General features: G+C 40.0%; 1 protein-coding gene across 2 annotated transcripts in view; it reads left to right on the top strand.

Annotated features, from left to right (window-relative positions):
* MDN1 (midasin AAA ATPase 1) overlaps positions 1–23575 on the top strand; it is a 112360-nt gene extending 88785 nt beyond the window's left edge. The window contains exons 82-102 of one of the 2 annotated variants that reach the window (XM_076333230.1): positions 24–196; positions 568–729; positions 862–999; positions 1227–1368; positions 2336–2502; positions 2737–2880; positions 3592–3727; positions 4350–4666; positions 4948–5109; positions 5489–5590; positions 5763–5964; positions 6599–6772; positions 13423–13580; positions 15401–15490; positions 16402–16517; positions 17135–17309; positions 17954–18027; positions 18121–18235; positions 19226–19289; positions 21097–21239; positions 22603–23575. In XM_076333230.1, the coding sequence (XP_076189345.1) occupies positions 24–196; positions 568–729; positions 862–999; positions 1227–1368; positions 2336–2502; positions 2737–2880; positions 3592–3727; positions 4350–4666; positions 4948–5109; positions 5489–5590; positions 5763–5964; positions 6599–6772; positions 13423–13580; positions 15401–15490; positions 16402–16517; positions 17135–17309; positions 17954–18027; positions 18121–18235; positions 19226–19289; positions 21097–21239; positions 22603–22791 (3143 nt within the window). In that variant the 3' untranslated portion in view covers positions 22792–23575. Of the gene's footprint in view, positions 1–23; positions 197–567; positions 730–861; positions 1000–1226; positions 1369–2335; positions 2503–2736; positions 2881–3591; positions 3728–4346; positions 4667–4947; positions 5110–5488; positions 5591–5762; positions 5965–6598; positions 6773–13422; positions 13581–15400; positions 15491–16401; positions 16518–17134; positions 17310–17953; positions 18028–18120; positions 18236–19225; positions 19290–21096; positions 21240–22602 lie in introns of both variants that reach the window. The other variant, XM_076333229.1, reaches the window with a different exon arrangement.
* The last annotated feature ends 406 nt before the right edge of the window (positions 23576–23981 follow it).

Below are 23981 nucleotides of genomic sequence, written 5' to 3'. Positions count from 1 at the left end.
TTTTTTATGTATTTCAAACAAAGAGGATGCAGCCTCATTTGATGTGATTAAAGCAGGACATATAACTAAGCTTTTGGATGAAGATCTCTCTGCTGATTTGGATTCTTTGCATGTTCAGAAAGCAATTTTAGCAGTTTCAGAACTCCTCGAGAACCTGAAATTTTATGGGGAAGATTACACTTCAGATAAACATAAGGTAAAGTTGTTCTTTTCAAGAGTTTTTGGCTTAAGGGCTCAAAAGATTTGGAATTGTGAACTTCCGTGGTTAAACATGCATTGCTTCTTATTGTCCAATACCTTAGAACTAGAAGCATGTGAAGAAATTATGGCCAAATATGGGTACTCTTCTATAGTGCAAAAGCCAGATGTTCCTTTAGCAAGAAGGAAGCGTTTTAGTTTTTGTGAAAATCTAGAAAAAGCTCCAGAAACTTTAGAAATTGTATTTAAACTCACCTACTGGTATTTCTGGTTTGAGCATGTGTTTTCCATCTCTATCATTACCCTCTGAGGTGCGTCTCAGTATGTACGTAATCATGTTTGACAGCTGTTCTTTGGTTTTAACTGCAGTTCTTCAACCAGTCCTGCTATTTGCTGGTGCGTCTAAAGCCCATGCTCTGCAAGTATTCAGACCTTATCCTGTTCTACCTCACTGTTTCACTGGCGTCTCACAGGAGTACTGGAAAATTGCTTTCTGTTCTAACGAGCATTTTTACAGAGCTTGCCCAAAAGGTAAGTTATTAGAGATAGCGGTGGATATATGGTAAGCATATATTTAATGTGTACAAAAGTCTTAAGTAGAAACTAAGCTGAAAGATGTACTTGCTAATACAGAAAGTTTTGAGTTTCTGTTTGCCTTTGTAGGGGTTTTGTCTGCCAAAAGAATTACTTGAAGATGAAGCTGGAGAGGGAGCAACACAGTTTCATGATTATGAGGACGGTGGTATTGGAGATGGGGAAGGCAAGAAGGATGTGAGCGACAAAATAGAAAGTGAAGATCAGGCAAGTGTTTGAGGTTGTTCTTGTTTAATTCAAGTGAAGCTGAAAAAGCCCTTGAAATCCATGTTGTGGATGTTTCAGGTAAAAGAAACATGAAGTTACCTTCAGTCTCCTGTTTAGGTTGGCTTTTATCTTTGCATATAAGCTTATAAATATTGCTGTGGTACTTCAAGTAAGTTTTAATATATAGGCAAGATCCATTGTAATTTTTTGCTTTACCAATAATTCAGATAGAAGACAGTTTTCAAAAGGGTGAAGAGAAGGAGAAGGAGGATCAAGATTCTAAACCAGACATTGAAGGAGAAGACAATGCAATTGAAATGTCAGAAGACTTTGAAGGAAAAATGCATGATGGAGAACAGGAGAAAAAAGGTTTGGTCCTTCCACTATAGCAAACTTATAAGAAATGTTATAGATCAATCCAATAATGGCTGATACTTTTACATAATTAAGCATATACTGAAAAGTCAGTGTTCAACAACAGAGTAGTGCCGTTTTGTATATGAATACTAAGAAGTATTAATATGAATGCTAAGAAGTGTACAAAGGAAATACTCTTTCTCTTCTTTCACTGTGATGGTTTTGGAATGGAGACTATTTGTTCTTCCTGTTGTGAGCTGACCTATAGACGCAGTTTAAAATTAATCACTGACGTTGTGGAGCTGTTGAAGATCAACAGAATACTTGAAAATATGGCTGTAGTTAACTTCAAAACGTGACTAATGAAGCTATTGCTAACTTTTAAGCAATGAAAAGAATTTAACTTTACCTTTTTAAAATGGAAAAAATAGCAACACTTGATAGATTCATTCAAGTTGCTACTCACCCAAAAGGTAGCAGTTCTTCACTTTAAAGGGTAACAGCTTGAACATCTGAAACTAACGTGGCTTATAAATTACGGTAGCATTAATCTACTTTCAAATCTCTGACAAAATGCCAGGAATAAGTTCATCTGCACAAGAAGGGAAATTCCAAACTAATAAACAGATAAAGTAGAATGGACCTTCCCCTTCCCAGTAACGTCAAAATGTCTTGAAAATGGAGAACGGAGAGTGTAAGGAATAAGAGAGTTTAAATCATCCAAGCTTTGCACCTGGGACTTGTTAGTCTGAGAGAGAGAATGCTGTGTGTGTCCGTATGTCCAAGGGAACACTCTGAACCACAGAATTAGGAGCCTGCTCTTCTGGGTGTTAGTGCATGTGTGTCTTTTTCCACATCTCTCAATTAACTGCATAGGGTGATGGAATTAAAGTGCTAAGTGTGACTGTTTGTTTCAAGTTAACAAAAAAAAGTTAGCTTTATCTTTTCCGTACTGAAACACATTCTGAACTGTACACAGAAAATGATGAAAATTCAGATGAAGAGGAGGAGCTGGATAAGCAGATGGGAAATCTTGATAATGCTGAAGCTGATGATAAATTGGATGAGAGGCTCTGGGGGGATGAAGATGATGATGATGAAGATACCAGCAGTAAAACAGAAGAAACTGGACCAGGAATGGATGAGGTAAGGAGAAAAGGGGTGGGAAGACATCTATCAAGGGAATTCAACTCTGTTAACTTGACGTGACCTAGACTGTGAACTCCCTTGCATAGCTCTTGGTGTTAGAAAGGGATAATCTGAGTATATCACAAGTTATTTAGTGTTGTCTTTTTTTTCTGTAAGAGATGATGTCTTGTCACTCAGACTTTGAGAAGCAGGTAGCATAACCGAGTTTCTTTTGAATTTGTTGGTTAATAGGAGGATTCAGAGCTTGTTGCAAAAGATGACAATTTGGGCACAGGAAACAAGGATAATAAAAAACAGCCTCCCAAGGATGAGGAAGACGAGCAACAAGAAGAGGACAGTGGAAACAAAGAGAAAATCCATGAACAAATTGATGAGGTAAAAATGATTTGGACTACGTAGAGTATCCTGCTGTTAAACCATATCCTGTTGCTCACATCATGTGTTTCTGAGAATTTGAAATGCTCTTTATTTAATAGTGAAGTGCACTGAAAAAAGTTAGTTCATTTCAGAGCTAAAAATAAACCATATTGTATCCATTATAATACATGTATATTTTCTGATCTATAATCCAGAACGAATTTTTGTTTGCACTAACCTGAACTCGTAATGGCTGCCAAAACAGGCTTTACGCTGAAATGATGTTTTGATGGACAAAGCTTAAAAGTTCTTGTTCTGTTGTGTTCAGCAACAGAAACATCTTAAGTCAGTGGGACTCATCCCAAGAATCTGTATATACAGTATGCGTGAAGATTCTGCATAGTATGCAAGAGTGCATTTACCATCTGCAAGAGTGCAGATTCTGTTCAGAATCTTTCAGCTAGGAAAATTGGATTCTGAACACAAAACATGCTGATTTGAGGAAGTTACAATTTATGTAAATGCATTTGCCGAAATTAATCTTTTTCTGCTATTTATACATAAGGATGTGTGCCATTGGAACTTCGTTTTTAACTGAGCAGAATGTAATATTGTATCCAGTATTTCTGTGTCCTAGAGAATTCAATAGTATCTTATTTCTCATCTTTGCCTTTCCTCCCACGTATTTACGTATCTGTTATTCACCCCCGCCTATTCTTTTGCTGACAGCGCGAGTATGATGAGAATGAAGTAGATCCTTATCATGGCCAGCAAGAAAAGCAGCCTGAAGTTGAACCTTTGGACCTTCCTGATAATTTGAACCTGGAGAATGATGAGAAGAGTGATGAGGAGGAAGAGGATGGAGGTACAGCTGAAAATCTCTCTATAGATTCCCAGATGAAAGCCAAATGGAAATAGGGAGGAACAGTCAGATAATGAGCTCTCTTTCTTTATAGAAAGAAGAGAGGTGGTGGTAGGATTCTGTATAACAAAAAGCTGCAAATTCACTTCTGTGTATCAAAATACCAAGATACCAGATGCAGGCCAGATAAGAACTTAATATTACAGCATTTTCCTTTACCTCCCTTTCACGCACACTGTGGAGCAGGCTTTCTCATGTTATCCAAGTGATACACCCTAATTTATGCTAGAAGCTCCTTATTTCATTGTCCAGTTGCTTTTGTGGTTTCAGTTTTTTCTATGATACTTCCAAGCATTTGCACTCAGAGTCAACTGACCCTCAGGAATATTAGGTTAAAGGAAGTTAATAGGAATTCATCCTGCTGTATTGTTAGTTACAAACCAATTGTGACTTAAAGAAATTGTCTGCTGTAGAAAATCATAGATTCTATGTATAGAATTCTCACTATTTTCTTTAAGATTTTTTTGATAGGCTGTGCTGTTTTATTCCAAATATCTGTAATATTCACTGTTTCTGTACTTCACTGAAAGTTTTGTATACCTTTCTGATTTTTTTAATCCAGAAGATGAGAATGCTTTTGAGGTAGATGAGAAACCTGTTGATTTAAATGAGGCAGAGAAGACACAAGAACAGAATGAAGGGGATACTGGTGAGACAGAAAGAGATGATCAAGATGCAGAACCAGCTGAAGAAGCTGTTCCTGAAGATAAAGAGGAGGAGGATGAAGGGGACAAAGATGCTGATGATCAAGAAGAAAATGCAGGGAACACTGAGGATGCAGCAGCAGCAGCGGAAGAAGAGTCACAACCACCTGATGAGGAAAAAAATGAATCTGTTGAAGATAAGGGAATCCCTGCTGCTGATCAAGGCCTTCAACCTCAGGTAGAGTAAAATAAATAAAAGCCTGATTTTCATTTTCATTTTCTTTTTTTTTTTTTTTTTAATTGCCTTATACAAGGCTTAAGAAATGAATGTGTTCTATGATACTCTGAAACAAATTTGACATTGAGTAGGTGTAATGTTAGTGAAAATCTTCGTCAAGATAACAGAGATGTTCTTACTATTAAACCGGTGTATTTCTGTCATCTGTATTCCTGTTACCTCCTTGGCCTTCTGTTTCCCGATGTTTTTTAGAATGTTAAAATAAACTGATGTTATTTCAGGAAGAAGAGGGTAAAGATAATTCAGAGATGGATGAACAGATCCCTGAGCCTGAGGAAAGAATGGAGCATGAAACACAGGGGCAGACGGGGCAAGAAAACCTGCAGAGTGACAGTGCTGTTGAGCTGGCTGGAGAGGCTTCAGAAAGAGACCAGTCTAAAGAGGTAAATTACACGGAAGTGTCCTAGTTAAAAATGCTGAACTTAAGAATATGTTTTCAAGTTACAACCAAGGAATTCCTGCCATATTTTTAATAATTGTGTCTAAGATTTAATTTTTAGAACACCAATTATAAATTCACTGAAAAAAATTGAAGACCATGTAGATACCACACAGTTTTCACTGCTATGAAGGTATTTTAGGCTAATTGTTGAGCTGCAGACCTGTTTTGTCTGCTTTCCACAAGAATAACACTTGCAGTTGTGAGCCGTTCGTCATTCACAATAGAAGGTAGCATAGCATTGCAGTTTAACTTCTCAAATTTGTCTACAGTAGTTCCTAAATCCCTTTTTAGTTACCATTGCAATTTTTTTGGTTTCTCAGGAATACGGAAGTGGAGCTTCAAGTGCAAATCAATCAGAAGGCCATGAATCCACGCGCATGGCCCGGATGGCTTCTCAGAAGCAAAGCAGAAAAAATACCCAGGTTCATCTCTTCTCAATTTTTTTTTTTTTTTTTTTTTTTTTTTAAATTTGAATGTCTTAAAATTAATCAGCAAATAGGCAGGACTTAGTTTCTCCTTGTTAGAACTCTTGTTCTAATCAGCATTTGGTTGCACCTTACTTGAAGTTCATGGTATTACTTTGTTCTTTTTCAGAGTTTCAAGAGGAAACCTGGTCAGGCAGACAATGAGCGTTCGATGGGAGATCACAACGAACATATCCACAAGCGACTCAGAACCATAGAATCCAGCAGTGAAGCAAAGCAGAATACAACTCAGCCTAAACAAAACGTGGAGGAGGCTGATGCATTTGAACATATTAAACAAGGCTCCGAATGCTATGATGCACAGACATATGGTACGGTGGTATTTCTGGGTGTAAAGAGTTGTCATTGCAAAATCAAATCCTGAAGCGCTCCTATTTACTGTATTTTTTCCCAGTAAGTTTTCTGAAGTTATGGTTAACAATCCTTGCTTTGGTTTAAGATGTAGCACTATTTCACTACAGTAAATGCTACTCTGGCAATCAGGTTTGAACTAACGATAACATTTTTGAAAATACTGAATTGACTCATAAAAATGGGTTTTAGTTTAATAACCATATTTAAACTCTGTTCTCTCCAAATCTTACTTCAATTATTTTGAAGCCCAAACTACCACACATGCAAAATATTTAGGCTAACACAACAGGTTCTTTATTCTATATCAAACAAATTGATGTCTCTTTAAAAATATTCCTCTAATCTAAATTTAATTGCTTTCCATTAAAGTAACTAGTCTATTTTATTCATCAGGTTTTCAGGGCAATAGCTCATTGACACAACATGGCACAGCACAATGAAAGATAAAACTGAGGTTTGAGACAATAGCTCAGATCTCTTCTGAAGTTGACTAAAACTGATACGCAGTGGCTTCAGAATGTAATGGTTTTTTGCAACTTCACTACTTTTCCTTCCTCTTTCCCCTTAATAAGTATTGTTGCCTTTATACAGATGTAGCTAGCAAGGAGCAAGAGAAACCTATTATGCCTCTTGAAGAAAAGGAAGAGGGAGATTCTGAAGATGCAGCTATGGAAACAGAAATGCAGAAGAATGAGGATCTTAGAGCAGTAGACGCAGAGGAGCTGAAGCCAGAAAAAAAGAAGTCTACTGCCACTAAAACTCCTGGTACATTAACTTAAAAAATATTCTAAACGTACGCTGACGTGCATCTTTAAATGTATATGTAGGTATTTATATTTGCATGTAATGGATGTGTATACGTTTTATAAGACTAAAACATCTGCTTCTTAACTGACTTTCCTGCAGCAGTATTCTCACTCCTGCCTAGTAACCAGCGTCAGCCCTTGCTAAACTGGTTGAGTGACAGAGGGGTTTGCTGCTTTCTTTCAAGTTAATGGTCTCTAATCTTTATCCACTTGTCGTGGTTTAACCTCAGTCGGCAACTGAGCACCACACAGCCGCTTGCCCACTCCCACCTGCCAGTGGGATGGGGGAGAGAATTGGAAGAGTAGAAGTGAGAAAAACTCATGGGTTGAGATAAAAACAGTTTAATAATTGAAATAAAATGATAATAATAATGTAATAATGATGATAATAATATACAAAGCAAGTGATGCACAATGCAATTGCTCACCACCCACCGACCGATGCCCAGCCAGTCCCTGAGCAGCGGCCCCCCCAGCCAGTTTTCCCCAGTTTACGTACTGAGCATGACGTCACATGGTATGGAATGTCCCTTTGGCCAGTTTGGGTCAGCTGTCCTGGCTGTGCCCCCTCCCAGCTTCTTGTGCACCTCCAGCCTTCTCAGTCCGTAGAGCATGGGAAGCTGAAAAGTCCTTGACTGGTGTAAGCACTACTTAGCAACAACTAAAACATCGGTGTGTTACCAACCTTGTTCTCATCCCAAATCCAAACCACAGCACTGGACCAGCTACTGGGAAGGAAATTAACTCTATCCCTGCCAAAACCAGGACAGTATCCACCCCTTATTCTATACCATCTACGTCATGCCCAAGTCCCACACTTTCCAATACATTTCCATTAATCACCACCCCTTTTCCTGTTTTTTTATATATGTGTGTGTGTGTGTATACACACACACACACACACACACACACACACTCTCTCTCTCTCTCTCAGATATCATTCCCGTAGTCTATGGGCCATCCCTCTAAAATGTTCTGTGAGTTCATTTAGTCCTTGACTTTGGGCTCCATCTGTCATAATAATCTTCCAGGGCAGGAAAGACGGAGATGGTATGTGGTGTTGGATTGTTTCATGTTGAAGTCAGTTCTGGTACCATCATCGCTGTGCTTTGCTTGGTTTCATCGAAGTTCATTCTTCATTAATCTGTGTGATTCTTACTGTAATATCATTAGTATGGCATATAATATTATGTAGCAATTAACATCATATAATTCAGATCATTGGCTATTCTCACCCAAAATCAAATCCCCTTGAGGTACACATCGGACTTCCCCATCCTTCCACACTATCCACCAAGTGCACCCAGGTCCTTGAGCAAAAGCAATCCCACAGATGGGTTTGCCTTTGCCCAAGGCAGGAATAACCCAAACTGTTTTCCACAACATATTTTTTATGTGCACTACAGGGACTTTATTCCCATCTACAGTACGTAAAAGTTTTGACTGGGCAGGGCCAGCTCGATTGGCAGATCCCCGAGTGTTGACTAACCAGGTGGCCTTTGCTAAATGTGTATCCCACTGTTTGAATGTCCCGCCACCCATTGCTCTCAGTGTAGTCTTTAACAGTCCATTGTATCGTTCAATTTTCCCTGAGGCTGGTGCATGATAGGGGATGTGATACACCCACTCAATGCCGTGCTCTTTGGCCCAGGTGTCTATGAGGTTGTTTCGGAAATGAGTCCCATTGTCTGACTCAATTCTTTCTGGGGTGCCATGTCGCCATAGGACTTGCTTTTCAAGGCCCAGGATAGTGTTCCAGGCAGTGGCATGGGGCACGGGATATGTTTCCAGCCATCAGGTGGTTGCCTCCACCATTGTAAGCACATGGCGCTTGCCTTGGCGGGTTTGTGGGAGTGTGATATAATCGATCTGCCAGGCCTCCCCAGATTTATATTTCAGCCATCGTCCTCCATACCAGAGAGTCTTTAACCACTTGGCTTGCTTGATTGCAGCGCATGTTTCACATTCATGGATGACCATGGACACTATAGCACAGGTTAAGTCCACCCCTCGATCACGAGCCCATCTGTATGTTGCATCTTTTCCTTGGTGACCTGAGGTGTCATAGGCCCACCGAGCTATAAATAATTCACCCTTATGTTGCCAGTCCAGATCCACCTGAGCCACTTCAGTCTTAGCAGCCTGATCCACCTGCTGGTTATTTTGATGTTCTTCAGTGGCCCGACTCTTGGGTACGTGAGCATCTACGTGACGGACTTTTACAACCAGGTTCTCCACCCGGGCAGCAATATCTTGCCACAATGCGGCAGCCCAGATGGGTTTGCCTCTGTGCTGCCAGTTGCTCTGCTTCCATCGCTGCAGCCACCCCAACAGGGCATTTGCCACCATCCATGAGTCAGTATAGAGATAGAGCACTGGCCACTTTTCTTGGTCAGCAATGTCTAAAGCCAGCTGGATGGCCTTCACTTCTGCAAATTGGCTCGATTCACCTTCTCCTTCAGCAGTTTCTACAACTTGTCGCATAGGACTCCACACAGCAGCTTTCCACCTCCGATGCTTTCCCACAATACGACAGGACCCATCAGTGAACAGAGCATATTGCTTCTCATTTTCTGGTAGTTTATTATACATTGGAGCCTCCTCAGCATGCGTCACCTCCTCCTCTGGCGATATTCCAAAATCTTTGCCCTCTGGCCAATCCATGATCACTTCCAGGATTCCTGGGTGACTGGGGTTTCCTATTCGAGCCCGTTGTGTGATTAGTGCGACCCACTCACTCCATGTAGCATCAGTTGCATGATGTGTACAGGGGATCCTCCCTTTGAACATCCAGCCCAGCACCGGCAGTCGGGGTGCCAGGAGGAGCTGTGCTTCAGTGCCGATCACTTCCAAAGCAGCTCAAACCCCTTCATATGCTGCTAATATCTCTTTTTCAGTTGGAGTATAGCGGGCCTCGGATCCTCTGTATTCCCGACTCCAAAACCCTAGGGGTCGACCTCGAGTCTCCCCTGGTGCTTTCTGCCAGAGGCTCCAGGTAGGGCTGTTCTCCCCGGCTGCGGTGTAGAGCACATTTTTTACATCTTGCCCTGCCCGGACTGGCCCCAGGGCTACTGCATGAACTATCTCCTCTTTAATTTGTTCAAAAGCTTGTCGTTGCTCAGGGCCCCATTTGAAAGCGTTCTTCTGGGTCACTTGATGGAGAGGGTTTACAATCAGACTGTAATTTGGAATATGCACTCTCCAAAAACCCATGACGCCTAAGAAAGCTTGTGTTTCCTTTTTGCTAGTTGGTGGAGACATGGCTGTTACTTTGTTGATCACATCCATTGGGATCTGACGACGTCCATCTTGCCATTTTATTCCTAAAAACTGGATCTCCTTCTCCATGGTGATCCACTTGCTTGGGCAACATATGACATCTTCCTTGAAGGGATACCTCTCCTTCACGCTTGACAAGAGTCGCCTCCAAAGGCTGAGGATTCGTGTCCCTTTTCCGATTGCTTTGTCAATGCCCCCTTCCCTAGAAAGGGATCCCAGCTGCTTGGCTTCCCTACCCTCTAATTCCAGGCTACTGGCCCCATTATCCCAGCGTCGGAGCAGCCAGGTGACAATATGCTCACCTGGACGACAGCTGAAATCTTTTTGTATATCTCGCAGCTCACTCAGGGATAGGGATGGGGTGGTTACTGCCTCTTTTATGAATTCTTCCTCTTCTTCCTCCCCGAGCAGTTGCTGGCCCTCGTCCTCCTGTTCTCGTGATGGCCCTTCTCCAGGGTAGTCTGCCTCATCCACTTCTTCCTCTGTCTCTCTTTTAGAAGAAGCTTCTTCCTCCCTTACTAAACGAGCCGACTTCCGCTTCCAAAATTTCTTCTTGTGTACAGGGGCGACTGATACCGGCACAGGTTGGCTCTTTGGTTCAGCCTCAGGGCCTGTTGCTGGGATTGGAGTGGCTGCAGCGCCTGTTGTTTTATCGTCAGATCCAGAGACCTTCTCTGCCCTTTGAGGGTACTGAATGGTGTTGAACAGGGCTCGGTAGGCATGGGCCAGGCCCCAGCACGTTGCAGTGACTTGTGTCTCCCTAGAATTGCCAGGGTGACAGCATACTTCCTCCAAATATTCTTCTGATTTTTCAGGATTCTGCACTTGTTCAGGGGTGAAGTTCCAAAACACTGGGGGTGCCCATTGGCCTAGGTACTTGCCCATCTTGTCCCACACACCCTGCCACTCATAATTGTTCAGCCTTGGGGCAGATCTCTGGATGATATTCTTAAATTGCTTACCAACTTTAGACAAAACCGAAACAATATTCCCAAGAAGTATTAATAGAAGTATCTTAACTACCCAAGGATGTTCAAAATACTGAAAAGTTACTGTAATGAAGGAGGAAACATCATAGAAGAAGGTAGTGATGCTGCCATTCTGTATTTCCTCCGTAAAAAAAACTCTCAGAGGAAGAACTGTAATTGCTAATTGTCTCCACAAAGTGGTATCCGAAGTACAGTAATGGCTTCAGCACAACACTCAGATAACAACTTACGCCCAAGGTCACTGTGTTAAAAATAAACCTCCCAAGCGGAACATCACCAATCACTGCAGACCACAGCAAACTGCAAAAACCAACACCAATCTCTAACATGTACAGCAAAAAAAAGAGCACGATGCAGATTAGACAAATCAATATCGAGAACAGAGGAACCAACATTGTGACCCACAACTGTTAACAGATATAAATTCCTTAATACACTCTGGTTAATCTGTTATTATCTCAAACCCTTTGTGCCCCACGTTAGGCGCCAAAAAGGACTGTCGTGGTTTAACCTCAGTTGGCAACTGAGCACCACACAGCTGCTCACTCACTTCCCCTGGCTGCGCCCTTCCCCCCCCCCCCCCAGTGGGATGGGGGAGAGAATTGGAAGAGTAGAAGTGAGAAAAACTTGTGGGTTGAGATAAAAACAGTTTAATAATTTAAATAAAATGATAATGATAATAATAAACAAATGCACAATGCAATTGCTCACCACCCAGCCAGTCCCCGAGCAGCGGCCCCCCCAGCCAGTTTTCCCCAGTTTATGTACTGAGCATGAGGTCACATGGTATGGAATATCCCTTTGGCCAGTTTGGGTCAGCTGTCCTGGCTGGGCCCCCTCCCAGCTTCTTGTGCACCTCCAGCCTTCGTAGAGCATAGGAAGCTGAAAAGTCCTTGACTAGCGTAAGCACTACTTAACACACCGATGTTTTAGTTGTTGCTATCAACCTTGTTCTCATCCCAAATCCAAACCACAGCACTGTACCAGCTACTAGGAAGGAAATTAACTCTATCCCTGCAGAAACCAGGACACCACTTCTTTGATAAGTAAAAAGCAAACACTTTCCCTCTGTTAGACACAATGCCAATTTGCCTAATTAATTGGCATATAACAACGTGTTCCAGTGTCACCAGCATCAGCACCACATAACTTTTTTTTGTATGTAACTTCTGACAAAACATCAAGAAGTTGAGGAGCTGGTCTGAACAACTTCCGGTGCGGTAGCACCGAAGCGTGACTGTCTCACTGCTTTCTTCCTTAAGTGGGAATGAAACAAAAAAACGGGCTGCCTAACAGAAAATGGCTATCAGATGCAAATGGTTGGTAGATGAGAAGAAGATAGGTCTGACTTGTCAGCCACACAGCCCACACAAACAAAATAAGCTAGATATAAATAAATATCTCTTGCCAATTGCAACAGAAGTATTTAATTTTGATGAATCTCAGTAAATGACACTGTAGCTTGGAATTTTGAGTGGTTTTCTTATCAAATAACACAAAAGCTGGCTGGAGACAGGAGATGAGTTTTAGCAGCCTGAATTCACCTTCTTGCTTCCCAATCCCTTCATGTTTAATCTCTTCACTGAAATCTCTTGCTAGACTCATTAGCTTTATGGTACAGGCATGCATGTAATCAGTCTATCTGTTTTTCCACATGATTCTCTAACAGTACGTTCTGAAAAACTAGGATCTTTGAAACATCTACAATGTCATACTTTTTTTTCTTAGAATAATTCTTAAAAAATGAGTTGTTAAACAGTGTAGTATAGTAAGAACAATGATAAAAAAAAAAATTTTAGTCCATTCCTTTATTTGTAAATTGATTTCTGATGTATAGGAAACTTCTGTTACAAAACTAGAGAGTAAAAGATGAGATAAGAAAAGATTGCCATTATTTTTTTTTTAATGATGATTTGCTGAATGTTCTCAAATTGCTTTGTACCTTTGTACCTTTTGTCACTCTGTCAGAGAGGCTATGAAGCTCAAAAAGTGTACTTCACCAATGGAATTTTCAGGTGTTAAAGCTCTGTTCGCTAATATTTTGTTCATTTGGCAAGAAGGTTATGAGAGAAAAACAGTTTGCATAAGGAAATGCATATTTATCTGTTCCAATGAGTTGCAAGGTGTATTCATCCTGTTCCTAGAACTGATTGTCTTAAAATTTGTGCACTTCTCTTAAAAAAAATAATGCCTGGGTTGCACTACAAAGCATGTGAGACACTTTGTAGAAGAGTTGAGATACAGTATGGGTTCTTGTATTATGTGTGATCCACAAAGTTAGTAATTAGTTTGTTTTTACTAATTTTACTAATTACTACAAAGTTAGTAATTGTGATTGTAGCACCAGGTGAAGCGGAGCCAGAGATCCAGACTTTTGACTCGGAGGATGTCAGTGACCCTACAACAGAAAAGCTACCAAAGGTGACTGAAGAGAAGCCAGAGAGAAGCAAGGACTCGACCATACATACAGCCCATCAGTTTTTGACAGACACTCCCCAGGTATGACACCCAGTGTGTCTTCTTACAACTATGGTAGTAGAAACAGTCTCTTTTATTTGACCTGTGTTAATGAAACTCTGCGAATGCAAAAGTTTAGAATTACTTTCATTGAGACAACTCAGTAGCTTGCTGTTCTTTAATAGCAGAATGAAAATAACGCACAACTGTTGTATATGCAGCTGAATGATGACTTTAAAATGACAAGTCCTCCCCATGCTCACTCTTTTTGAAAAAAACTTTTGTTTTTCTAACTGTCAAGAACTGTTTTGCTCCGATGAATCTGCTGATCAAATGCTTGGGTAGAGTGGAAAGCGATGGGCAAGGGTGTGTGGCCTGAAGGTAAAAAAAGGGTTCAGATTGATGAGAGCGCTATGCATCAATGACTTGAAAGTCATTGTGGACAAAGAATTCACCTCAGTTAATTCATCACAATATATTACTTCCTCAAAAAAAGCTGATTGCAAGTATTATAGAACCTTTGTGAGCCTTTTATGAATGTCTCAATTCAAAAATATTATTATAGCCTAGAAAATCCTAGAGTTTCATGTAACACTCATAGTTTCCCAGTGCAAACTGTTAGCTGTGAAAAAGCACATTTTATCATAAAGAGCTACGGCATAGAAACAGTTGGTGGTGGATAACCAGTTGATAAAGTAAGAATATTTTCAGTGGTTTTTTTTTAGAAGTATTGACCTTTCATGTTTATAATATTGTGTCCTGAATACATACTTGGAGGGCGATATTTTATTGTTTCTATGTACAGCACGGAAAGGATTGTGTGCCAGCTATACCTGCTATTTCCATCTTAATGCCAAATGTTGCAGCTCTTTGGAAAAAGGCTGCTGAATGCAAGAGTGTTCTGTTCTCAGAATAGTTAGGTGCCTTTTTTTGTTGGTGGTGTGGTTTGTGGGTGTTTTTTTTTTTTTAATTGACATGCAAAACCTGAAACAGGAGGGGGAGCTCTTGCAGCACCAGTTAAAGAGGGAGAAGCGATGCTGGGGGGGAAGTGCACGTTCTCAGCTTTCAGCAAAAGGAAGTGGGAAGAAGCCTCCTCCATGTACATTCTTCCTCCCTTCCTTAAACCTGCAGTAGGTGACCAGAGGGACTGCTGCTGCTTCTTGAGGAATGAGAAGTTATTGGTACTGTTGAGTTTGCGTTCATAGGCTTATTTTCCTTAATCCGTAAACCTGCAGGTTATGCAGACCATATACTACTGTTTGGCTAAACTACAGTTTTACAAGTCAGGAACAGAAGTTGTCACTGAAAGCACAATAAAAGTGAAAGAAGTGTAATAAAGCTTGGGTGTCCTTCAACAGAATGGTTTATCAAATAGTATTTGCTGGCAGGTAAAGAGGAAGATAGAATTCAATTCTAAGTGGTTTGAATGAAGCTTTTAAAAAGCTATAATTAAGTGAAGCATATTATATTTTGGAAGATACTAGATAGGTAGTATTCAGCAGTTTGCTCTCCATTATACTGTCATTAAATCTGGTGTTTGTCAAGATAATTTCATTGAATTTTCTTGAAGTTCTGTATTTGATTATTTTCAGTGTCTCTATCATAGATGTTCCTAGCTTTGTTTCTATGTTGATTGTGTCACAGATGCAGGTATTTGTGGAGAGGTATTTATCCTTCCTGTACGTGGAAGCTATTAAAAAAATGGAGATTTAGAATCTTCATTTAATTTTTTTCAGGTATTTTTGTGTCTAAAAGAATAAGAACAATGCATTTTTACTTTTTTATAGTTTGCTATAGTTTGGGGATCACCAGATCTGTCAACATATTTTTCTGTCTCATAAACCTCATAACTTCAATTCTAGCACATCGTTAGAGATCCTGAAGAGCTAAGAAAGGAACTTGAAAGGCAGTTGGAAGCTTGGCAGACACAGCAGTCTGGAACTCCAGATGAGGTTCGTGACCTCGTTTTGGTATAAAACTGTCATAAGAGTCCTTCATTGCATTATTTCATCTTGTTTTACTGCTGAAACACTGAGGAAGCCAAGCAGGCTGGAATCTAAATATTCAAAATAGCATGATTTCGATGCTATTTTTGTTGTTATGTTTAACTTACTCTGAAGAAAATTACATTATCCTTAAAGCAGAATGATGTTTCAGATCTTGTTTTGAACATGCTGTGTGCTATTTGCAGAAAGTTACTCTGCTGATAATGAGTTCTAAAACTTGCATAGTTAGAAACATTTTTCTCAGTCCTGCCAAGCTCCTTCCATTTTGAGTTGTCACCTGCAGTTAAGTGCTGGACACCACTTTCACAAAATTATGATGGACAGAAGCTGTCTCCTTCAGTTGCAGTGGTGGAGTTCGAGCTAACCAACAGCAGAATCAGAATATGATACTTGCTCTGACCGTCCTAGTCATGAACTGTAAACCAAATTTGGAAGTAATTCCTGAATGAAATTGCCAGCGTAGAGGCTTAACAATTTGCTGAATTTTAATTAATGTAAGTAATACTATTTTTGATGGCCAATGGAGAACTTAGCAGACTTTACGGCTTGCCTTGCTGTAATACCCAACTATCAGATGCTGGCCTATATCAACAGCAATGCCAAAGTTGCTTGTGAACTCCTAGAGGAATGGTCATTGCACACTGCAGCTTTGTAGCAGCAAGGAGCATGCTACGTTGAATGCAAATTGTCATCTTTACAGAGTGCTCACAAGACACCCTCACAGTTCCAGCTGACAGTTACCTACTGCCTCCCCCTTGGTACACTGAGGTTTGTTTTCTTTTTTCAGGCAGTGCTTCCCAACTTTTTGTTTTTTCATAATTAACTTTTATTTCTTTCTGTGATGTATGATGTTTTAGGAGAAGGAAGCAGCACAGTTGTGGCAGAGGTACTTAGCACTGACAGCTCCTCTATCACAGCAGCTTTGTGAACAGCTGCGACTCATACTGGAACCCACTCAGGCAGCCAAATTGAAGTAAGTTGGGTCTTTCTGAGGCTTCTAGTTTCTTTAAACTCCTGGTTTTGGAGAGCTCTGTACAACTGCAGCTCGATGTTGTTCTTGCTTTATAGCAATTATTCCTGTTTGCAAATGCATTCATTTTACTTTTGTAAAGTAAATAACACTAGGTTATTTTATGAAATGCAAACGTGATGTAGTAGTAGGTACCCATCCTGAGGATATTGCCTCCTATTTTTTCTTCCGGGCAACAGGTGATCAAACCAACTTAAACCCGTGAAGTGCTGTTGAGTCAAAGATTATGTTCAATGTCAAAATGTTCTATGTTGGTTTTAACATTGGTTGGGTTTTTTTTTTTTTTAAGAAATCTAGACTTTTTTCAAACTGGAGGAGTCTAAATTCAAGGTCTTCCTTCCATTTCAGGCACTTAGATTTAAGAACTTCTTTGTTCAATATCCATGTTGCATTAAAAATGTGAGATTTTTTTCATCTATACCTAAATATGAATATTAGAGCTACTGATTTTGTTTTTACTATATTTTACAAAATTTTGTTATTTTGCTGCATAGGCTAAGATTTCCAGAATGAGATATTTGCTGATAGTCCCTGTCATTATGTCTTTTCTTAACTTTCAGAGGAGACTACAGAACGGGGAAGAGACTGAACATGCGCAAAGTGATTCCATATATTGCCAGTCAGTTCCGCAAAGATAAGATCTGGTTGCGAAGGACCAAGCCCAGTAAACGACAGTACCAGATTTGCTTGGCTATTGACGATTCCTCTAGTATGATAGACAATCACTCTAAACAGGTAAAACAAAAACCTTGGAAGAAGTATGAAGAAACTACCCCTTGTTGACGAGTATGTCAGCTGCTGACTTGTTTCACACAGAACTGGTAGCCATTGGAAAGTCTGACTCTGGTGATTCTAGAGCAGCTATTTTTCTGGTCCATGCGCTTGAACTCCTGTCATTTCATGCCTAAGAGATTTGCTACTAAAAGATCAGCGCAAGTTAGCTGAAAGGAGGAGATGCTGAGTTTGTTAGAGATGTACACACCCACTGGAAAATTACTTTGGTAGCCTATAAAAGGCCGAAATTTGCTTAGCTATGCAGTTCATCGGAGGATTAGATATTCATTCATCATAGCTCACTTGTAGGATTTTTATTTATTAAAAATGTGTGTTTCCTTCTAAGTAGTTATTTCAGTGTTTATTTCATTAGCCTGCCTAAAGTGGTATCTCTAAAACAATCAGCTGAAGCCCTCAAGTAGAACTAGTGTATCTTTATTACAATGACTATTTTGCATAACTATAACAGGAAAAAGATAGGAAGTCTCTTCATTTGTTTTACTAGACGATGAAAAATAATTTCAGTAACATCCTTCATATTTAATACTGACCTGTGAGTAAAACTTGGAATATCCTATTTTTGATGTAACTTTTTCCTTTAACAGCTTGCATATGAATCCCTGGCAGTTATTGGAAATGCACTGACTCTTCTAGAAGTGGGACAAATTGCTGTGTGTAGGTGAGTTTATTTGAAATCTTGACTTTTCATCAAGACTTCAGAGCAGAATGTAAGTACCGGTTTCACGCTGTAACTTTTTCTTCTTTCCTCAAGCTTTGGAGAGACTGTTCAGCTGCTGCACCCGTTCCACGAACAGTTCAGTGACCAGTCAGGGACACGGATATTGCGTCTTTGCAAATTTCAACAGAAGAAAACAAAAATAGCCCAGGTACACAAGAATGCTTCTAGGGCAACAGGTTTGCAAATCTCTTCCAGACAAGACATCAGCAGCTTCATGGTTTTGTGATCACTTTGTAATGTTTACGGGTTGGTTGTATTTGAGAGTGTGGTAGCTGGTTAGATAACAGAGATAGAACGGTCACAATTTTGTAGTAGTAAGAGTGTTTTCTCACTTTTAGTTCTGATGTATGCCACTTTTAAGCATTCATCTTTCTCCGTTTCTATTGGGTCTTAAACAGTATTTTGGGTACAAGCTATTGGGTACCCCAGTGCCAAATCACATCAGACTTCGTGGGAGTTTAGGTGGTTTTCATGCCATGGATTCCACTGTAGTAGTAGGAGGAAGAGCTTTGTATGTTTGTCAGGCTGTAAGTTTGTCAGACTTGACTGATTCCTGAAGAAAATGAGTTTCTGTAGTAATGCTTTCTGGACGGCTGCAAAGTTTTCTTCTTTTAGAAAGGTTTTTGCAGTCTTACTTAAGTCTGGAAAGGTAAGATCTTCTGTTAATATTAAATGAAAAAGGAGGGGATCCAAATAGCTCAATGGTAATCTTACAAAAGCCAAAATTGGGAGGACTTGACAGTTGATGTCCTTAATTTTAATGGGGAATATGTAACTAGATGCTTCTGTTGCAAGTTGAAGCCAAAGAAGGTCAACCTAGAAATAGGATGTATATTTTTATTGATGCCATTAATCACTTGAACAATTTACTGAGGTTTTGATGTCTTTGTTAGCATTGGAAAAAAATTTAAATCCAGATTGAAGGCTTTTCTGAAGATTTCTCTAGTTCAAAAATACTTACTAAATTTGAAGCAGGAGTTAATACAGGAAAATGCCAAGGACTGTATCTGTGTAGGTGGTCAGACTAAACTATCTTGGCATTTAAAATACAGAAACGCGTTCTTCAAAAATGTTATCATTATTAAGTGTATTATTTTATGATGAGATAACTTAATGTTCTTATTTGTTTCCTCTGCAGTTTCTAGAATCATCAGCAAATATGTTTGCTGCAGCGCAGCAGTTGTCTCAAAATATTAATCCGGGTGAGCTTTTTTTTTTTTGTTACTGTGCTTGTTGCCGTGGCAGCAGAATGCTCACTACAGTCCCGAAGCAATATCCTGCCAGAAAGACTCCTAGCACTGAGACATCACTTGCATTAGGGCTTTGGGTTTTGCTTTGTCAAAAGGAATGTTTGGTTGAAATTTAGCTAAAAACCCAAAAGACATCTACTTCATATTTGTCAATAATTCACTGGGATTTTCTTTAAGGCTTTTTAGAAAGGCACGCCTCACCTACCTCCCTTTACGCCATGTTTTCAGATCGTGTTTAAGTCCTAGACACTGCCTGCTTTAGAGCATTGTCCAGCTTCCTAGTGACCTTGACTCCCTAAGCACTTCTGCTCTTGCTTGAGAGCTTGATTTCTGTAGGTATCCAGAAGCACACTGTTCTGAGGAGGATAAGTGTTTGCCTCCTACCTACCTTTCACTGTGGTGCAAGTTTAGGTCATGAGCTGCTTGAATTTCCCAGAAAAGCTGGAAGGCTTGTTACCTCACAGCTGACACAAAGCAGCCTTTTAGGCTAACTATGGGCTAGTTAAAAGCTTGTCATGGTGGCACCCATATCTTAAAAAAGTTCTTGTTGTTAAAGTACTCCAAGAAATGGACAATCTGGGATTTATAATGCATAGCTGCTTTTCCACAGGGTGGCCGGGCTGTTGAATATTCTCGAGGGGAGCAGCATCCAGTCCTGTTGAACTAGGCTGGGATGCAGCAGCAATTGGGGAGCAGCAATTGGCTCCCCAGAATCGGGGAGCTAGCAAGAGAAAAGGCAGTAGGATACATCACCCCTGTTTGTAAAAGGACCAAGCCCTGTCACATTTGGGGCCTGTCTGCAGAAAAGGAGGAAGCGTTCTGCATCCCTCCCTAGCCATTATGCTGCAGGGGGGGCAAAAGAGAGGTGCTTGCATTCCTGACTGCAGTTACTGTTATTGCCCTTGTAATTAAAAGACAATAGATACATAACTTAGTTAGAACGCCTCTTTAGAGGGATATATCTCTGACTCTGGGGGCAACGTGGATCAAGTAACACATGTCCAGAAAATGGTTGGTGCTGAGGAACCCAGCATCTGGGCTGTGTGTGTTTCAGGAGGTTTACTTCAGACTAGCTCGTCTGGTCCCAAGGGCTGAATGCCCTGCAGTGGTTGGACTGCCTTGACTGTGCCTCTGGAGCCTGTCTTCTGGTTTAGTTTCCTCCAAAAAAAAAAAAAATCCAGGATTGCTCTCTGATGGAAGCCAAGCCCATTGAAGTGGGGACAACAGGGAAACATGCTTCAAAAGCACAGTCATAGTCCAAAGTAAAATGCTAATACAGATGCACCCATAGGTACCTGCTTCGGGAGGAACAGATTTGGACTGTATTTCATTGCAGCAGCTGCTGCTCTACTGAGATAGTGATCTAGTGGCTGGACTCTTATAATTCAGCCAATATTTAACTCCTAGGCACTTACCAGGCGTGAAAGACAAGGACCAGGCATGAAAAACCATGACACAATTCATTAGGTACTTTCCATGCCTTTCATCCTTGATTATGGTACTGATGGACTGGGTTGGTTTTTTTCCCCAGTTATTCTCAATGGTATCGCGCAGTGGGGAAAAACTGTCTGTCCTGACCCACTCGTAACTGCAGCTTAATGTTAAGTCACAGAATTCTATTTGATAAAGACTTAATTTCCTTAGGAATACTCTTGAGGGTTTTTCCATTATACCCACAGGACTAACCACAAAATAGTCTGTTTGCCTTTTAAATGGATTACTCTAACTTAATGGAATTCAAAATGTTCTTTGTACTCAGAAACAGCGCAGCTGCTTTTGATTGTATCTGATGGAAGAGGCCTTTTCTTGGAAGGCAAGGAACGAGTGACAGCAGCAGTTCAAGCCGCTCAGAATGCCAATATCTTTGTTATTTTCGTAGTGTTGGACAATCCTAATTCCCGGGTAAGTAAGTGAACAAGGGAGAAGTCTTCAAGTGCAGTGAATGAGAAACATACAAATCTTTTTTTTGTCTTTTGTAGTTCTTTACAGCTATCTTATCTTTCGCAGAGGTCAAAGATATTTAGCCCAGTTTCAGTTTGTCACAACGTCTGTCAGATCTTCTATGATTTCTCCCCACTGTGATGCTTATCCTCTTTTGTATTTAAAAAAAAAAAATCAGCTTCTGTGCCACAAAGTCTAAGAAAGAGCTCCTGTCTTCAAATGTAATGGTTGTAGATTTTGGCCGCCAGAGAAGTAGCTGGCAGGCTGACAAATTAAAGTTTGAGAAATGCTTTGTTCACCTCAATTTTGATTCAAATTTATCGTTTCTGACAGCAATCTCCATTTGATATGGCAGCTGGAGCCAATATGAGATTAAACATTAGGCAGAAAGGAGTATATGAGAGTTATTTAGTGCCTGAATTGGGAAAGCTGGGTACTCTATTTGGTAGCTGTGAAAGAAAACTGTTAGATTTCCTTGGTTGGGAAGTTGACTTATCCGGGAGCTTTTCAGGGAGACTCTGTGGTGCAATAAATGAGCAAACTTAAGCCTTACTTTGAATTAGGTGAAGACTCTTAATTTTGTAGTTCACGTTTTCTTCCTGTATCTTTATTTTTCCATACAAAACTCATCTGCTATATTTATTGTTGGAAAATTAACAATTCTCTTGCTGACAAACTATTATAAGGTTCTGATGAAACCTAGCTATAATGTCAAGCGAAAATTCTGGGCAGAGAAATGTGTTTTTTATAAGCTTTATTAATTTTCTGAGCTGCTACACTGAGCAACTAAGAAGTTACTTTACAAGAAGCGCAGCTGGAGTTTAATCTAATTTTTGTCTTTGTAGTATTTGTTGAAATACTATAAAATAATTTGCTAAAGAATCTTGCTGCATTAGGTCACTGCACAAATGCAGGTTGAACTCTTAGCCCTAAAAAGCTTACAGATGACAGTGTGACGGAAAGGCATCAAATGTATAAATAAAACTAAAGTGATAACGGTAAACTCAAATCATAAAATACTAAGGAAAGACAGGATTTATTTATAGAACGTGGTATTGCAGAAGCTTAAGCTTAGTCTCTTCTAGCCTGTAATTCATTGATTAGAGCACTTTTATCTAAAAGGGCAAAAGCATTTAACTGCTTTGTGTTCAGCTTTTTATTTGATTTGCCATTGAACACTTACAGCTTTTAATCTTAAAACTCTCTATTAATTTTTAATTTAACAGAGGAGGAATTATAAGTATTTGAAAAATACGATAAATAATATCAAAGGCCCGTAAAAGATGCATGTGGTTTAGTAGTCCTATCAATTCTTTTTTTACAGGATTCCATTTTGGACATTAAAGTACCTATATTCAAAGGACCTGGAGAATTGCCTGAAATCAGATCTTACATGGAAGAATTCCCATTCCCATTCTACATGATCCTTAGAGATGTGAACGCGCTTCCAGAAACTCTCAGTGATGCGCTCAGACAGTGGTTTGAACTGGTGACTGCCTCAGACACTTTGTAGGCTTTGTAGACAAAGTCAGTACCTGATTGCTGCTAAACCACTGAAATACATGAAACGGCATTTCATCGGAGAGTTCGTAAGGCCTCTTTCTAACTAGGATTAACGTGCAGGAGCTGCCCTTTGGCAGTCAGGCTGCCTAAGAACAAAATGGTTTAGGTGCATTCTCCCACGTTTGTCAGAGGAGAATTATGCAATGGTGAGACTGTCGTCTTCTTTCATTGCCTATTCCCACAAATAACGTAAAACTTTCTTAACCTTCTCTTGTAATAACTTATTGCTTTTAAAAAAAAAAAAGTATTTGTAATGTTCGCAGAGGTAAAATTATTCCTACCACTGTCTATTGCAATAAGGAAAATTGGTCTTGCTTCTGGGAAGGCATTTCTGCGTTAGAAGAACTTCAGGTGTCTTGCAAAAAAGCATTCTTTAGCTTCACCCATGTGGCTGGTGCCTCTTTGGGAAGGAGTGGGGGGAGCAGGGGAAGCAGATGGTTTTAAACAACCAAAAAAATAAGGACTTGAATACTTGAAACTATTCTGCGGTTAAACACATCCTATTTAATTATTGCTGATTTTTGTCTGACAATATCAACAGGGAGTTTTATGAATAATGCCATATGATCATCCCTATATTATCAGTTTACACTGTGAAGTTTGCCCCTCTGGCCAAGGCAGACACTGAGGACCTTTCATTAATCCAGTGTCTTAGAGCATGGACGTTTTTTCATTGCAAAAGCTATGCATCTTATATTGTCTGTACTAATAAAAAGAGGTACCACTGTTTGTAATTATGATGTCTGTTCTTTCAGTTGATCAAAGCTTGAATAAATTAACCAAATTTGCCACGTGGAAATGCTGTGCATTCTCTAGCAGTGCACAAATATGAATTTTCATATGAAAATGTAGTCCTCCTTTTAGGAGGATATGCCAGCACAGAGTTTTGATTAGCGGTCCAGTCTTTTGACTTCTCTCAATTAAAATCTGAAGGAAACTTTGTTTAAGTGCCCCTTGTCGAAACTCTCTCTGAAGATTTTCTTTGCGTACAAAAATTGAAGGCGTCTCGTCCTAAGTGTGGTGCAGGAGTTGATCAGAAAGTGGCTGGAAATGTGGGTGTGTTCCCAAAGATGCGATCGTTCTCTTTGGCTCCTAGACAGAAAAACCTTACTCGAAGTATTGCTGTAGCTGTTCTGAGAT

This window comes from Aptenodytes patagonicus, chromosome 3, assembly GCF_965638725.1.
Source record: "Aptenodytes patagonicus chromosome 3, bAptPat1.pri.cur, whole genome shotgun sequence".
NCBI classification, from domain to species: domain Eukaryota; kingdom Metazoa; phylum Chordata; class Aves; order Sphenisciformes; family Spheniscidae; genus Aptenodytes; species Aptenodytes patagonicus.
The sequence above is the reverse complement of the archived record's forward strand: the minus strand, read 5'-3'. Positions and strand labels throughout refer to the sequence as shown.